The sequence below is a fragment of the Bacillus rossius genome, chromosome 1 (genome assembly GCF_032445375.1).
Source record: "Bacillus rossius redtenbacheri isolate Brsri chromosome 1, Brsri_v3, whole genome shotgun sequence".
Classification (NCBI taxonomy): Eukaryota; Metazoa; Arthropoda; class Insecta; order Phasmatodea; family Bacillidae; genus Bacillus; species Bacillus rossius.
The window spans coordinates 167488362-167506104 of NC_086330.1; the positions used below are offsets into that span (position 1 = coordinate 167488362).

The 17743-nt window shown below is 40.1% G+C and overlaps 1 protein-coding gene across 1 annotated transcript in view; it reads right to left on the minus strand.

Moving 5' to 3' along the window:
* Positions 1-17743, minus strand: part of LOC134527100 (discoidin domain-containing receptor 2-like) — a 787573-nt gene that overhangs the window by 89955 nt on the left and 679875 nt on the right. Inside the window, exon 9 of the mRNA XM_063359452.1 lies at positions 13586-13793. Coding sequence (XP_063215522.1) covers positions 13586-13793 — 208 coding nt within the window. The remainder of the gene's footprint in view (positions 1-13585; positions 13794-17743) is intronic.

The window sequence follows — 17743 nt, forward strand, 5'->3', positions numbered from 1 at the left end:
ACGGCTGTGTGCGGCAGAAGACAGTGCACTTTCAAACAAAATACCATAGACAAAGTGGAGACTTCATTCCTACACAACATCGAATTCAGTGTTACCAACTCCGGATTTAGCAAGAAGAAGAATAAATCCCGGAAACTGGTTGTTTATCGATTATGTGAAATGGTATGAAGATCCTTCTAGGACATTCGAAAATCATCTCTATTAATCCCGAGATTTGGTGGGGCAATAGGAGTGGAGGGGGGGGGGGGGCGAGAAATGGGTATATAAGCCCGGGATTTTGACCAGTTAAGCATGGAGCAGCAGGACCATCACCCACATCATCATGAGGCATGAGAGAGAGAGAGAGAGAGAGAGAGAGAGAGAGAGATTGACAGAAGGCAAGGTGTTTTGGAGAGCTAAGTATGAGTGTTGTAATTATTTGTTATGATATGCCCAGTAGCGTTTAAAGTTTTGATAATGATGAAAATAACTTTGAGTAGTAACCATTGGACTTGTGTTTTGTGCGAAAATGATGCACCTGTTTAAACTTAGTGTTGCTTTAGGTGTTCATAATGTGGATTGGCACTTGGTAAAATTTGCTGTCCTCCTGTTCATTTTGCTAGTTGTTGGCGGCCATATTGCTTTCAATAATTTATTTTAGCTCTCCAAAGACGTTTTCCTTACGAGTTGTAATAGTTTGTTTATGTTTGGTCTAAAGACATGAAGCATAATAAATGTTGGCTTTTCCAGCCTAGAGTTTGAAAAAAACCAAAGAAAGCATTAAAGTCAGATATATTTATTGTGTTTAAATTATAAAATATTTGTGAGATATTTATGAGATCTAACTTTTTTTGTACTATTTATGAGATATCTATAGTCGATTATAAAATATTTGTGATATATTTATGAGATCTAACTATTTTTGTACTATTTATGAGATATAAAGATTAACAATAAACTTGGAAAATATATTTGTGTTCGGTCAATGTTTTTGCCACCTTACATTTTTCAGCATAGGTTTTGATTTTGGTTTTGATTTTGAATTTAATATGCAGGTTAGGCCCCATCTGGGCAAGTGTTACCTTGTGGAAGGAAACAAGAGTATGTGCTTGCAGTGGGAGTTGGGACTCTGATGGGGCCCGGCCTCAGAGTTAAACAATAAAAGTAAATTATTTTGGACAGGAATACTCCATGGTTTAAGGGTAAATATTCATGTTGACCTTATGTAAAAGTTTTCTGCAAATTACTTTCCAAAAACAGTCTTACAACGTTGCGGTTTCTTAAAGGGAATGTACTCAAACGCGTTTTGAAAAGCAATCATTCGAGTCTCTAACAAGAAAATTAACCTCTATACATGTTCAAATCTTATTTTACAGTTTGAATGTGATGTATACAATATGCTCGAACTCAAGTGTTTTTATTTCTTATTTAGTAGGCATATGATTGTTTTATATTTATAAAATTATTTTGTTTAGCTAATAACATTTTACAATGAGAACGTTCAAGACATCGACAGCATGTAGATCTGTTAAAATTAAAGTTACGACTCGACAACAATTGACTGTGCAGGATTGCAAAAAATTTCTTGATTGTTTTGTTTATAGGCTTTTAAGTGTTTTTATTTTAGGACATTCGTGTAAGGACATTTTCCAAACACAACTTACTGTAAAATATTTATATTTGTTACTCAGCAATAATAATAACAGAAATTTAGTTGCTTGTGTCAAAACCGTTGTAATGTAATATTAGACATAGGGCGCTGAAATGTCACTTCAACCTATGGTAGAACGGAAAAACGTGCTGAACGGTGTGGCGAATTCAATTTTGCCAACACTACGTCGTGGTCGCAGTCACGGTGGGTTTGAAGCGACGATTGCAGGATAATCGACCATGGCCAAGCCAACCTGAGTAGCCTGAGTAGGCTGAGTAGGCTGACGTGCGTGGTGCGTTGCGTGCGCGGCGCGGCCAATGAGGGGAGGAGGAGGGCGGGGCTTGAGCCAGGCGCCACGCCACAGGGATGATGGGCAGGGTGGCCCGCCGAGGTTGCCAGATTGTTAGCAGAAAGTTCCTCCTAGACCTCGCGGCTGTTCGAGTATTGCATTGATGCTCCTCGGAGTATCATAGCTTTTCACGATGACTACCACAGGTGGTTTCACGAATGTAAAACAAAATTCATTTAAGAGCAATATCCTCGAACGAAAAGATATCCCTTGCGCTATAAAATAAACTCTAATATTTAGTTATATCTTCAAAGATAACAGATGACACTTGTTCGTAATAAACGTTACTGATACGGACACACTTGAAATCAACCACCGGGTGTTTTATATTTCATTTTTATCGTAACTGTAAAATTTATCATGTTAGCATTTTATTTTATGTTTTGCCTCAAGTTTGGCCAATATTTTCTAAACACAATTCAGTTCTTTACACCTCGAAATTATCTTTGACGAAACATGAAATAATAGATATCGCAGTGCGGCCAACTCATAGGGACACCTATCACATATCCACCATTTTTTATGAATACAAAAAAACACACCTTAAAGTAAAGCGATTAAGATAAGATCGAATAATAGACTCTACAAAATAAGTAACAGCCGTGTTAATAATGAACCAAATCATCCCGTCAATCAAATATGATAAAAATAAGCCTATATAGATCTAAAAACCACTAACTGTGCTTGTATATGTGAATCTCTCTGAGGATGATTTTGTTTTCGTAACATACCAAATAAGCTGGACTGGTTTTAAAAAGGATTGAATTTGACCAAAATGTTTGTTCATATTTGCAACCAGCAACCAAACGGCTACAAGCGTAAGATTTATTAAACGGAACAGTTAACACACGCGATATTCCTTACACTTTTCCCGTTATTAATAAACACCACTCCGTAACTGGGGGGTCTAAGTCAGAAATAACTACGTAAACTCCGTAACACTTGGCAGAACTAGATATCGTTATAACGGTAGAGTAAAATTCCTTAAGAAATTGTAATGATAAAATAAGTGAAATAACCAACCTTCGAGTGTGAAGCTGAACTTTAATATCGTTTTTACACGGGAGTGGAGGTGGCAAGCCGAACACTTTGGTTTCCTTGAGTGCGTTTCATGAACAAAGACATCACTTCATAATAGCCGTCGCCCTGTGTTTCGCATTCTTCACACGCCCGCGACTACAACGGAAACTCGTTTCAGCAACTATGGTAGGGATTCACAAGGCTATGTACAAATACTTTGGGCAATAGGACCTCAAAGACAACAGTGAGCTCTGAACCACTCGGTGCTCATACGTCTAAATCATGCCGGGGTGTCGGTACGAAGCCCGCCACCCTCGCCACGTCCTTATAATGCTCAAACAAGACTCGAACAATGATCACCTCTGCGAGCCTGTAACAACACTGTGACCGAGTTTGCTCTTTTGTTTGTAATGCAGCAGGAATAAAAAGTTATTAAATAAATACAAAAACATTTCCCGTAAGCCACGATAGCTTCGCGGCCGAACTAAATAATAAAAATTAAAAGAACGTCAGTAGGATCAATATAATCCTTATAATTTTGGCAAATTGAAAATAATCATGTTACTTATTAAAAAACGCTGTTATATTCGTAAAGATTTTAAGAAAAAAAAAAACAATTTTTATAATCAACTAATATTAGCTAAAAAGGTACAGGAATTTTGTAATAAATCTAATATTATTTTAATATATCTATCGTATCGTAGGTTGGCAATATATGTCTGATTTTCCGTAAGCAAGAGGGAGACTGAATAAGTTCTCCTGAGAAGCAACCTCTAATACATCCCTACCCATTATTCTCCCCTCTTCACTCTTCATCGCCCAAATCTACCAAATTCTTATCCTTATCCTAACACACCTCAACCGCATTCCAAGACGAGTCCTCGTCGCACTTCTGGTGCTACGTTTGTCACTTTGTAGTAATGGATCACCCATAAAAATAGGCTTGTTATTTATGGGTAACAAGAATAGGCGACAGGGGATCACGTTGCTCCTCCAGAACTAGGTACTGAATGAGCTTCCTTTTCCTTCGAATGAAAAAAATATCCCTGATTTATGTCGGACGATTATGACGAAGCTGCCTGCATCCTGAGTCCGTGGCGCGCCCCGAGGTCCTTGCGGCACATGCTGCGGGTCCTGGCGCGCGCAGGAAGGACGACTCTTTCATCGCGCCGCCTGTTAACGAAGCCGAAAAAAAAAATACCCCGCCACCCGTGGAACTCGGCGGACCGTTTTTTCCGGGAAACAGTCGCCGGCGTTGAGAAAGGGATGCCGCCTCCGGATGCTCCATTTCGCCGCCGCACAGGTTCGCCCTTGTCGCCGCCCCCGGGGCTTGTTTATTAATCAGAGCTGCGACTGTGCTCGCCGCTGCCAGCGGGACCGCGAGCGTCCTCGGGCAGGGCCTCCGTCCAGCCCGACAGCTTCAGGAGGAACCGCGCTCTGGAGCCTGTGCCCGCCACCAGAGATACTCTCAGCAGTTCTGCTCCCGTGTTTACTTTGCTTTTGTTAGGAGAATGAAGATGGCTTAAATGGGTATTCTAAGAATAGTTTTCAGGCATGAAACACCCGGTGCGAATTCTCAAAAGCACCTACGGAACCTGCATTACTTTTTTTTTTCAGAATTTTACCGCCATATAATGTTATAGTAACCGCTAAAATTTCATAGTTGCCCAATGCAAGACGAGAAGACTGCGCGCCAGTCCACAGTCTTGCGCTTGGAGGCGATACCGCAATGTAAGCACCAGTGAGCGTCGCACTTATCACCCCGCCTCACTAACACCAATACATCCCTCTTGAGTAATGTTACGGGGATAGCCACACAACACTGCGTTGCATTGGAGATATTGCTTCGAAATGTTGGTTCGGCTTCCAGAACGATTCTCCATTCAGCCCGCTGCAAAGCGGCCGAAAAACGACCGCATTTCCCGCTCGTTTATAAATAACTCTCGACCAAACAGTCGAGTTCAGTAAATTTCCGGCTTCAATAATTTCGTCGACGCTACCCGGCCATCGCGACGACGACTCGACTTTTAAAATAGAAAGAGCGCTGTTTGGGCCCCGAACTTCTGATTGCAGGACACCGCCGCCTCGCTTCCGCTGGGCGTTCCCCCGCCGCCCCATAAATCGGGCCGGCGCCCGGAACAGATCCTGTAACGATTTGCACGTGTGACCCGGCACGTGCGCGACCCGCCTCTCGCGTGCCCCGTCTCCGGTGACCAGCCCGCGCTCCGTCAGACCAGCCTGCCGCGCGATCGCCTCCTCTTCAGTGCGACAACAGTTACTGGCACGACAAATGCGAACATGGACGATAACAACTGCATTGCAATGTCAAATTTACTATAACAGCTGTTATGTGCATTGTTTTTATACTGCCTCATTTCCTGTGCAGCTATGAAAATTAACAGCGGAGAACTTAAATACCTAATTATTTGAAGCAAACACGTACACTTAGGAGCTTAAATTTTAGTAAAGTTATAATCGTATAGACTAAGTAAATACAACTGACTTAACAGAACGAAGTGGTGCTGTGGTAAGACGATGGCTCTGGTTTCGGTTTTCAATGATTCCTCGAAATTATTCCAGCTAATGCTGCGATTAATATACAATGTAAGGTCACTTAATTAAGCGCGAAACGTACAACATGGCGGGGACTTGTACATAACTCCACAATATTTGACATAGTTATGTATAGAAAGCAGCTGCCTTATCTACTGTGGTTTAATTTAGAATAGCTGTTTTCCATTTCACATAAACTTAAGGATAGGTTTTGCGTTTTCATTATTTAAAAAAATATGTATATACATTCAGGACAATCGAGAAAAACCAAGAGTCCAGGGGCTTTTTTTTTTCAGGCTCCCGCCCTTATTCCTGATATTTAATGTAAAACAACCACAGTTAAAACATATCTAACTGTAAACGTTACTGTGGCCATAACTGTAAACGTAATATGTGTTGTAACACATTACTTGTGTTGTTTCCTATAGTTATATTAATAATCTACTAGGTCTTTCAGTACTCCCAAAAGATTTTTAACATCTAACCTCGGTAACGAGTAAATTCAGGTGTTCTCATGTTGTAAATTCCCTAATAATACGAAACTTCGAAACGAAATATAACGAATGATTTTTAAAAATAACGCCGATTGGATAAATATACACTCAGTATTAATTTTAAAGAAAAAGGGTAAATATTTTATTTTTTAAAAATCTATCTATAACTCTGTGTTTAACAAGATGCTACAATTGGTTTCTCAGGGCTAGCCGAACAACAGGAGTACCGAACTCGTCGCATGTGAATGCTTCAACGATGACGTTTCCCTCTATACCGGAATTATCATCACCTGGTTATACTTATTTAGGTGAGTTGAGGGTAAAATTTTAGTATGCACCAGAAAAGCAATGTAATAACAGCGCATTACTTAACTTAAAAATATAACAGGTCAAATTCCCAATGCACTTGCATGCAGAAACTGTTATAGCCACGAGCAAAAGTCATCAATATGGTGGACTCACGTGTGAAAACATGCACCAGTATGTATTAACTTTCGCAAACATCAGGAGATGTACTGAGCGTATTTGTGTGCCAAGGGAAACTTTATGGTAGTGAAACTATCCTGGAATACATTTCGTAAACTTGTATTTTCATAACAATATATTATCGCTGCTTTAAATATAAGTATAATTTATTGGCCAGGAAAATTGCGTTGGAACAAACATGACGTCAAATATAACATTTTGTTGGTTTCTCTTAGGCATTACGAACGCAGCGCTATCTTTCATGTGTATTTCAAACAAAAATTAGCCGTTCGACAGATACATTAAATATAAATTAACCTGAAACACTAAAACACACATTATAACACAAATAAACATTTGTTTTTGCTTAAACGAAAAAAATCAGGAAATTATTTTATTCAACATGGTATCGAGTATAAGTCAGCTAACAACTTGTTGTGTTTCTACAGTATGATGAACGCTGCGCTATCTCTACAAATCAGTGTTAACTAGTGATTATCAAAATTGTAATGCCAGAATTTTGACGTATTTTTTAAGTTGTCATTAATTATTTTTTTGATATAAATTAAAGCATAAAGTATTAAAGCAAAGTTTTTTGTTATAAAGTAAATTGTAACACTATTACGCTTAGTGCATACCTATATTTTTGCAAAAGTTAATATATATATTTATATATATGCGGATAAATCACGCAGGTCTGTTCAAATTTTTTTGAACTTCCGCAGATGGCAGCGCCGTGCTAACAGGTTTCCATTCCAACCGACGTCCGTTCCATTTACGAAATGACTCCTTCCCAATACCGTCTATCGAGAGCTAAGATGTTTGAACACCTAAAACGTTTTCATTCGTGTTTGAAAGGTAAGCCTACCTACAGAAGTACCGAAGTGACTGTATTACAAACACACCAGTGCTCGCTCCACTTGAGGCGGGACTACGGAACAGGACCTCAGCGGACACGAGGGCCGCAGGGGGAGCCGGGGAGGGGGGAGGAGCCGGACGTGCTCCGGCGAGAGTCACGAAGAGTCGCGCGCGAGAGCAGACGTGCGACCTGGCTCGCAGATGTAACCCTAGCTGCTGTTGATGGCGAACAAGGGAGGGGGGAAGAGGTACGAAACGCCGGTGGCTCGGAAGAGAGTTTCCTCACAATTTCTCTCCCCCCCCCCTCCTTTACCCTTTCCCCCGCGGCGTGACAACTTGCCACTCCGTGCGGCAAGTCTTCCCGCCAGCGAGAAAAGAGGCCGTGTAAGGTGAAATACGAGAGAAAGGAGTAAAAATAAAAACTGGCAAAGGGGAGGAGAAGGATTTCCCAAGGCCTGCCTGAACTTTCTCTCGCTGCCACATGAAAATAAATGAAAGGGGTAAAAGGTCGGGTTAAGAACTCCGTGACTCCTACTCCCATCCACATCTCCCCCCCTCCAAGACGGGTACAACTTCACATCCGTTCCTTCTTGCTACAGCGACGTGCAACTTCGGCGCTAAGCGCAAGGAAATAAGAGCAACAAATTATCTCCCAAAAAATTGTCTTTAGTTTTTTTTAAAAAAGTTCACTTGCAACGTAAAATACGGACTGTCTAATGTAAAATGTCTCAAATAGGACCACTCTGGAACATAATAACATCCTTCCGCTGTTGTTCTTTCAACTCTTCCTGTGATCACTCTGCAAGAGACAGTTGGTAAATGAGGACAATTGCTGCTGCACAGAATCGTCGAATTGGAGATGAATAACGTTTCACTGATTTAACCGAGTGACGCTAGAGAAAACGGCGAGAATCTGGGAATGAATGTAGGAATGAAGTCTCTAAACATCGAAGTTATGAGTGACAATTGAGGTCTTTAAACAGCAGTGTCGCCAGGGAGAACATAAGCCACGTTTCACTTAACAGAAAAAAATTCGGGATGGCATCTCGCAGAGAATCGAACTCGGATTATCTTAAAGTAAACGAGAGATATGACACTTTAATAAGTGACATGTTTGGTGCGTTGGTAAATTTGATGTGTAACATCTTAGCTCTCGGCAAACGGCATTTGGTAGGAGATATTTCGTGAATGTAATGTTATGTCACATGAAACGGAAATGAGTATCCACAGTGCTGCCATTTGTGGTGAATGGCGTGAACCAAAATTCACAAAGCCTTAGTAAAACTTTATAGCATTATCAGTTTAGTGAATTGAAACAATATAGACAGTATATTCATTAAATTCCTTCCAACATTAATGGTTGTACTAACTCAGAAACCTTCGCGGACATGCGCATAACAACTCACCAAAGTTTCATCTCAATCTGATGAATGGTATAGGAACACATACGGTACAAACAAACAAATATTTATACATAATTGCTTTCATACAGCTATGATTTATTTTGCTATGTAACTGCTGACCATTTGACATCAACTTCAGAACAGACACCCACTATATAGAATAATGCCTTCATGGGTACGACTCGTGCACCACCTATCGTACGTTATCTCACCTGGAAAGTAAACTTCCTCGTGTTTCAACAATCATGTGTAAAATTTCATAGACATTGCATCAACGATGCGTTAACAATGAAATGGCAAACTATCATCAAGAATAATTTTTCTGCTTTATGGGTTAATTTTATCGAAATCTTACTTTAGTCGAGTGTGCAAAGTTTCATCGCAATCGGATGAATGGTTAAGGAACGCAAAAAAAAAACATTGATACATAAAAAAATCCTGTAAAATTGCGTCAATATAAGGCAAAAAATATTTGAAGTTTTTTTTCTATATTAACTCAATAAAACTCAATTGAAATGGAGAGGTACTTTTGATCAGCAATTTAAATTATATTAAAATAATAAACAAAATTTTCCTTTCACAATTAATGTCCTAATTTTTCACAGAAAACTATACAAAAAATGTCATAAAAACAAATGTGACAAACAGGACTCGTCAAAGATGTGTTACATCTAACTTCGGTATCGAGCGAATTCGTGTATTTTCATGTTGCAAATACGATTATAATACGAAACTCGGACACAAAATTTTAAGCAGAATTCTTTAAAATAAGGCCGAGCGTGATAAATATATACAAATTGTGTTTTCAACTACATTTCTGAACGCTAGAATTCGTTGTCGGAGCAGTTTACGTCGAATACTAAATAATTTGATTAGCAAACCGAAATTTAAAAATATATAATAAAACAGCTCCGCAAAAAAAAAAAAAACAGGAAAAATTACTAAATCCTAACTTCGGACCTAATTTTGTTATAAAAATTCGTTGAACAGTTAATACTTTACTTTTCTTTTGGCTTTGTGAACTTTGGTTCGCACAATTCTTTACAGATGGCAGCACCCCGGTTACACATTTCCGTTCCATGCGAGTTACGTTACATCCCAGAAGTTACTCCTACACACTGCCGCATACCGAGCGTTGAGAGGTGCAGATGAAGCTGCTCCTGGAACGCAGTGTACGCCCCGACGAATGGACAGCAGGATTCGCCGAGAGCTGTAGTAAGCCGAGTTTATTTCGGATGTCGGCGAGGGTTGCTAGAGTTGCGCAGGAAGTGGGGAGGGGAAGAGTGTAAGGACGGTCATTAACGAGCAGTTAGCAGAGCGAGACCAACTCGTCGACGGCCGCAATGTTGGCGCTGTTATCACCGCAACGAGGCCAACCCCCTTTTCCTTCACAACCCCCTCCCTCCCCCCTTTCCATGACGTGCCGGCGCGGTAATGACCCTCATTCATGGCAGTCATTACCCCAGCCATGACACGATGTGCTGAACATCAACATCTCCTGGTTGCGCTATCCAAGGCTCGATATCACGTGCCGAAGATGGCTATTTAGTTCCTTTCTCACGCCATCAATTAGAGGTGCTTTCCCTGTAAACGTATTGTAATGGCTCTAATGCATTTGTTTTGGGAACACATTCGTTCGCCCCCAATTTTTAATAACGTAATTTTCGATCTACTAAAGTTTACGAAAGTGGACAAAACAATGAAACCTAAGTCTTTTTACAGCTATGAGATAGTATTAGTAAAATATCTGTTGAAAATATTTGAGATGACACAATTAATAAAAATGAGCTATCGTAATGACCGAAGTTACAGGAAAAGCCCTCAAACACTGGTAATGAAAATAAAGAAAACATAAGCGTGTGAGTCTGAGTATTAAGAACCACGTCAGAACGAAATTCGTCTGGCCCCAGCTTCAGAACATCCCTCGTAGAAAATCACTTAAATTTTATCTACAGTAAAGTATAAAAATATATTGTGTGTGTGTTTGATTTGAGAAGTAAACTCGAAATACATTACAGATTTCAAGTGTTCTTACACTGTTATAACGGTAATTCATGTCCAAGTAGACAAAGGACTGTGTTTAATTTTGTTATTCTGGAAAATGGAGTAATATTTGTAACTGTAATTCGTAGAAAAACGTCCAAAGAGACTACTTACATGGATTTCACTGATCCGACTGGTTACGGATACAACAAGTAAACCAAACCGCGCCAGCACTTTCGCGAAAGCTGGCGGACACGTGCATTCATAATGTGCTACCTTAAATACGTACCAATATCCTCGCCCAATACCATTTTTCACTCCACCCCACAGTCTTTCCTTTTTACAATTTCGCATAAACTTTTACTAAATCACTGGTCGTCTTGGAACAATAATACGTTTGAAATTTTATGAACTGAAGACAATATTGGCTGAATCACTTCGCAAGGTGAGCTACTTGGAGCCAAATCGTAGCATGTATATCAGCACAGGGTGTCACCACAGTACGTACGGGGTTACGTTGATACGCGAAAACGCATCAATGTGAAATGCGCACGCTCGCAGCATTGACCGGTAGTAGTTTTAGGTGAGCGAGTGCATTATCACTAGGATAGGTTTGTTTGAAAAAATACTATTACGATTTTATAATGTGGGGAGAACTGGGTTTATAAGGGATAGACCAATTGAATTTTATTACAGTTTTATTGATTACTTATATATACATAAATAATAAATAATATTACATAAAAATACCTGGCACCTATAGCTCGAACTTAAAAAATGGTTATTCTCAAGTCCCTCAATGTTTGTCAAGTTCTTTGCACTCCTCACTAGAGCTACGCTCAACAATGGTTCGCCCCTTACATAGCGCCTGTCCCCACACACAGTCTCGTGCCACTCGGTCGCACTCTCCCGATGCCGTCACTCCGCGTCCCGCCCTTCTCGATAGGGTCTCTCACATTCTTCGCCGATGTCGCACTTCCCTTCACTCGCGCAACTCCGGAACCTTTGCGGGACTCGCTTGGAATCCGCTCGGAAGTCTGCGCTCACGCGGCACACTCTGCAGATCTCACCGCGGAATTCACGCGGCACCCGTCGCAGAACTCTCGCCACACTCCTAGCGGAACTCTCGCCGCAAATGGCTGCAGAGGCCGGAGTCTCTGCTTAAGTAATCTGTGGCGCCCTTCTCGAACCGACGAGACCAGCAGTCATGAGTCGCGTCATCCCAGGCCGACCCGACTTCCGAAGCGTCGAGAATAGCGTCGCTCGCTCACGCGGCGGCCCGCGGAATTCCCAAGGCCGCTCAGCGATAGATAACAGCGCCGAGGCATGGCATCGCGCTGTGAGAGGCGGGGGGACAGGGGTAGCGACGACCCTTGTAATCCAGCCGGGCACGCGTGGCATGTCGTCAGTGAGCCGCACGTGACACGGCGCATGATGCCTGTGGCCGTGCAGGGCCGCCAGCCAGCTCCGAACCTGGCGTGCGTCGCGGTCCTGTCTGCGATCGTAACAATATATTGTGAAGGCAGTGTAACCGCTTAAAAAAACACCACTCATCAGCCAAATCACTGATTGCCGTGAAAATGTTTTACACCCAGAAGGGTATGTCGAGGCGATATCATCATAGCGTAGTGGAAAAAAAGTGTATCGCTTTGAGGGGAAAGAAAATTGTAACGCAATTATTTTTGTATTCTATTGAAGCTATAATTTTACTTGCAGAAAAAGAAAATATGGCAGCAGAGCAACATTCGATATAATGTTTGTATTATAGCACATTTACATACATTTGCGCTTGCATAGTTTTGTACTTTTTGCGCAATTGCATACTTGTACAACTCACATACATATACACTGAATACTTGCACACTAGGCGCATAATTTCACAATTTCATTTGGAAAAATAAGGGGGGAGGGGAGTTAGAATCTATTCGGCTGTTTGCCTGCTGTTTGCTTTCGAATTTTTTTTTTGTGGAAAAGTTAAATATTTTTAGAATTTCTTGAAATTTCGGGAGGGTTTATCTCCCTTCATGCACTCTCCAGCCCCTTTGCACACGTTTGCATGCACTCATGTACGCTTATATACATGCACACATACTTCAAGTACGTTCTTAACATGGTTCATGCAATTGGGAATTTAGATTTAATAAAATTTTTTCACATTCACCATTGCTGTTTTGCACTGTTTGTCACGTAAAAAATTCAAGATTGAAAAATAAGGAGGTTTTCATATGAAAATATACCTAGAAGACAGTTCCCGAAAAGTCTGAACTGTTTTTTTTATAAGAAACCTGCTATGTACAACGTCGGTGCTATCGACGTTTTACTGTCTATAATACTTATTTATTTTTATTGAGTTGTTCCTATATTTGCTGCAATGCCCACGTTAGTTGTCCGTCTACATTTAAATGTTCTTGTTGAAACTGTCTCGTCAACGTTAGCCCACTGCGTTAGTCGGTGCTGTTTATTTTCCGCAATTAAATACCTTCCACGGAATTCTTGTGCTGCGTGATATTTGAAGTTTTAATGTGTTCATCTGTGCTGTCGTCACTCTGTTGTATGATACCTGTTTAGTTTCATAGTTGGGTTCATTTGTTCGACATTACCTGATTTAGACTTGTACTCTGTGAATTTATGTTTACATTTTTAATTCTTATTTTGCATTCTTGAATTTTTATGATAAAAAGTACAAAACTGCAATGGCATATTTAAAAAAAATTTGTAGTAAAGCATTAAAAATACTTGTGCACGCTACATATTTGCTATATATCTATTTGTTAAGTTTGGCTCCCAGCGCACCCACATCCTGAGGCAGGCAGGGAGCTGGCACACGTACCCGAGTCGAAGGTGACCTCGCTGACCATTATCCACTTGGCCGCGAAGTGCAGCTGCAGCTTGACGAAGCGGCCGACGCGGTGGTGCAGCTTCACGGAGATGTTGCGCGAGTTCTCGAAGATGCGGTCCTCGATGTAGGTGTAGGTGATGGGCTCGCCGGAGTAGTAGCGCCCGCCCACGCTGAACATGATCACCGCCTCGGAGAACACCTGCGGGGAGATTGGCTGGTCACCAAGGGCCTAACGTCCCGCGGACAGCGTCGTCGCTCGAGACCACTAGGGACTAGGAGGTGCACGGGTGGAAGACCCCGCCTGAGGGCAACGTCCGCCACGTTTTCCACTTGCGAAAATACTTGTGTTGCACCTACAATAAATATATTTATTAACATATAGAAATACGATTTAACTGATTATTATGTTTATCTTATTTATAACATGTATTTTCTTTTGTATGAATTTTCTGAAAAATGTAGTTTGTTTTAGAAATTCATTTAAAAGTGAATGGATAACGTTTATAATACTCATTTAATCACTTTTAGAAAATAATTTGTGCATTTTTTTATAGAATATGTATATTAAACAGATGCAAAAATAAATATAGAGTACACTTCAACACCCGCACAAAAAAAATTTCAGTGTTATTTTTTCGGAAAATATATGCAGTTTATTGATGCAAAAATTGTTAAAGAAACGTAAAGCAAATAACTATCGCGCAATCAGCTCACGGAAAGTTCAGATTCTGAATAATTGCCTGAATTTATAAAAAGAACAGAAAATGAAAAAAAATATCACTTCCCTAAAACAAGAAACTACAATAATCTTACATGGAAATTGAAGCTCAAGTATTGTAATGCAATAAGATCAAACCACTTGAATAAATGTGGATTAGCAGCATCTGTACATGCACATAACGTGTTGCCTATCAAGCAGCCGAAACTGAAAACAGACCTTGAACCTTGCCTTTGGAATCGCATATTTACGCGGAGAGAAAATAAATTTGTACCTTTGACAGGGCATAGTGTTTCAAAAATTAAATAATTGGTTTAATAAAACATCACACAGTGGATAAAAAAAAGTAACACAGAACATATATTTGTAATATTCTTAGCGTTTTTCAAAAAAAAATGTTTGGCGTGTAACATGTTAGCTTCCGGTATACTGCGTTTGTTGGAGTAATTTCCTGAATGCGACATAAGTCAAGGAACGGAAATGTGTAACAACCACGATGTTGCCATCTGTGACGGATGGCGCGAACCAAAGTTCACAAATACAAAGGAAACCGTTATAGCATTAACGATTTAATTAATGTTAACAAGATGTTCAGTTTTTAAATACAATTTTTCTGTTGGAAATGAGGTCCAAAGCCGGGGTTTAGATTTTGTTCGAGTCTTTTTCGCTTTTATCGGAGCTGTTTCATTACATAGTTTAAATTTTTTCTCTGCACTCAATTGATTCAATAGTCGACGTAGCTGCTCCGGCAGCGAATTCTAGCGGAAACTGTGATTCGCATCCAGAGATGTAGTTGAAAATAAAATTTTTGTATATTTATCACGCACGGCATTATTTAAATTAATTCAACATTAATATTTCGTGTAAAGGTTTTGTATTATAAGTGTATTTACAACATGAGAACACATGACTGTGCTTGCTACAGAGGTTATATTTTAAGTCACTGTCGAGTACTGAAAGACAATTCTAATTTTTTTGGTTGAACCATGGTATTCTATGTGTATTAAAAGTACGCGTTAGTTTGATTTTAAGCAACTTATTCACATCTCAATAAATCTTTATCAACACATAAAAATTCGTTGCAGGAGCGAAATGTTTAACTATATAATGAAACGGCTCTGAACAAAGTGAAAAAGACTTGAAAAAAAATACTTAACTCCGGCTTTCGACCTGATTTTATGAGAAATAATTTTATAATAATATTGCACATTTTTTTACATAAAGAACTGTTAATATTATAACGTTTCCTTTTGTATTTGTGAACCTTGGCTCGCGCCATACGGAACGGATGGCAGCACCGTGGTTGTTACACATTTCTGTTAATTTAGGGTTAAAATCTTAATTTCATGCATTTATGCATTACCTGTGTAATTTAAAAGAGATTATTTAAAAATATTATGTGTAAAGATTTTTTTTTAACTTGTATGTGTTTATTCGTTTATCTCTAACTTTAATTATCATCAACCAATCTAAATATAAGACTGTCTTACCTGTAAACTCAATTATTCACCATAATTATTCACCAACCAATCTAAATATAAAAATGTCTTACCTGTAAACTCAACTAAAGACAGATATTTTCACAGTATACGCTATAAATACACAACTTTTAAGTATGTTTGATGCTTTCGGAAAAGTCCACTGCATAAACTTACGAATCTTAAAATAGGATACTTGCGAAGCCTATTCTTATGCAGCTAAATGTTATTTATTTGTTGAATGACTATTAGTAAATTACGAAAAAAGAAAGAATAAGTTCTGATCAGTCAAACTTAGCGAACGTTTCATATAAAAACATTAATTATTTGAAACATATAAAGTTTATTTAAGTAACATTAGGAATGGCGTGTTATTCAATATGGAATTTCGAATAAGTATGAAATGAACGAATGTGAACTTATCGGAAATCACGACTATCTACAAGCGATAAAAGAAATACGGTAGTCGGCCTTTGAAAAGCACTGGAAAAAAGGAACTAAAATAAAACGTTCAAAAAATAAACTGCTGTTCGCGCCACTCCTTTGTGAATTCTCTTCCCTCGCGCACACATTTCATCCGTGGGAAGACAAACATCGGGAGGTCAGACCCGGCTTGAAAATCGGGAACACTCCGAACAGTTAGTTACATGAATATTTTTCTCCGCCTTATTTCCTCTCCGGGGGCTTTTTCATCCTTACGGATTGCGCAACCCTTTATTGACGGTTCCAGATCGCCGAGGGGTTGGGCAGGTTGATCGGGGGAAAGGTAAAGAGTAAAAATGCTTAGGGGGGAGGGGCCTGATTTACAGTTGACAGTTTCCTGCTGCTCGTCTTGGCTCCCAGCGGGCGTCGCGTAGCGGAAAACTAAAGCCTCCTCTGCATGCGTGGGGATGGGTCAGGGGTGGCGGAATGACGTGGGAGGTGAAAATGGCGAGGATTTATACGGGGTGAGAATGCCGGATCCAGCCCCCTCCCTACCTTTTTTCCCCCAGCGAGCATAAAAAAATCTCCCCTCCCCCCGTCCGTGCTCCTTCCAGGGCTGAAGACGCCACGCCTCAATGGCTTTTCTCGCACGACCAAGTTGGCGTCACGAGGGATGGGCAGAGAAGGGAAAGGGTGAAGGGAACAGCGAGGCGAACACCGATTTTTTTCGCTTATCTTCTCCATGCCGATGACTTTCAGAACCCCTCTTACCCTCCACCCCCCCCCCCCAAAAAAAAAACCCCCACTCCCTCCCTCGACCATTTAACCCTGGTTCGCGCGCGCGCCGGGCGGAAAAACGTCCCGGGGAAGTGCGTAACGCCCCCCGGGCGACGAAACGCCGCGGAAAATCGCGCCTTAATGCGCCCGGCGGGCTGCACCTGAACACACGAGGGCTCGGCAATACGGCAGGACCAAGAACATAAATGATTATATTCTTATGGAAGATTCACTATATGAAAGTTATTGCGTGTTATTTTTACTTTATTAAGTGAAACTTCCTTGGGTGCTGTGAATAATAATTCAAGGCCGAATTTTTATGCAGCATTTTCGTAAAACCTTTATTGTGAAATGTTACTGACGCGAAAAGAACAGAAAATATATATTATTTCTTAAAGGTGTCTTTGTTTAGCAACACCATATCTCTCTTTATTATACTTAAAAATTAATTATTCAAACATCATTGTAAAGCTTACTTTCCCCGCTATTGACGAAAAATAGACAAACAGTTTAAAATTAAGGTTCTAATTAATAAAATTGATTAAATTTCTTTTATAAATGGAATATTTAATTAGGAATAGCATCCGTTCATGGCATTTCTAATTAAAATAAATTCTAATGACACGTAGGTTGGCGCCATTTATCATATACTAGCTGCCCGACCCGGTTTTGCACGGCTATACTAATGGGAAAAAAATTAAGTCACATCTCCCATTTACAGTAATGGTAAATAAAAAAAAATTCAGTAAAAAT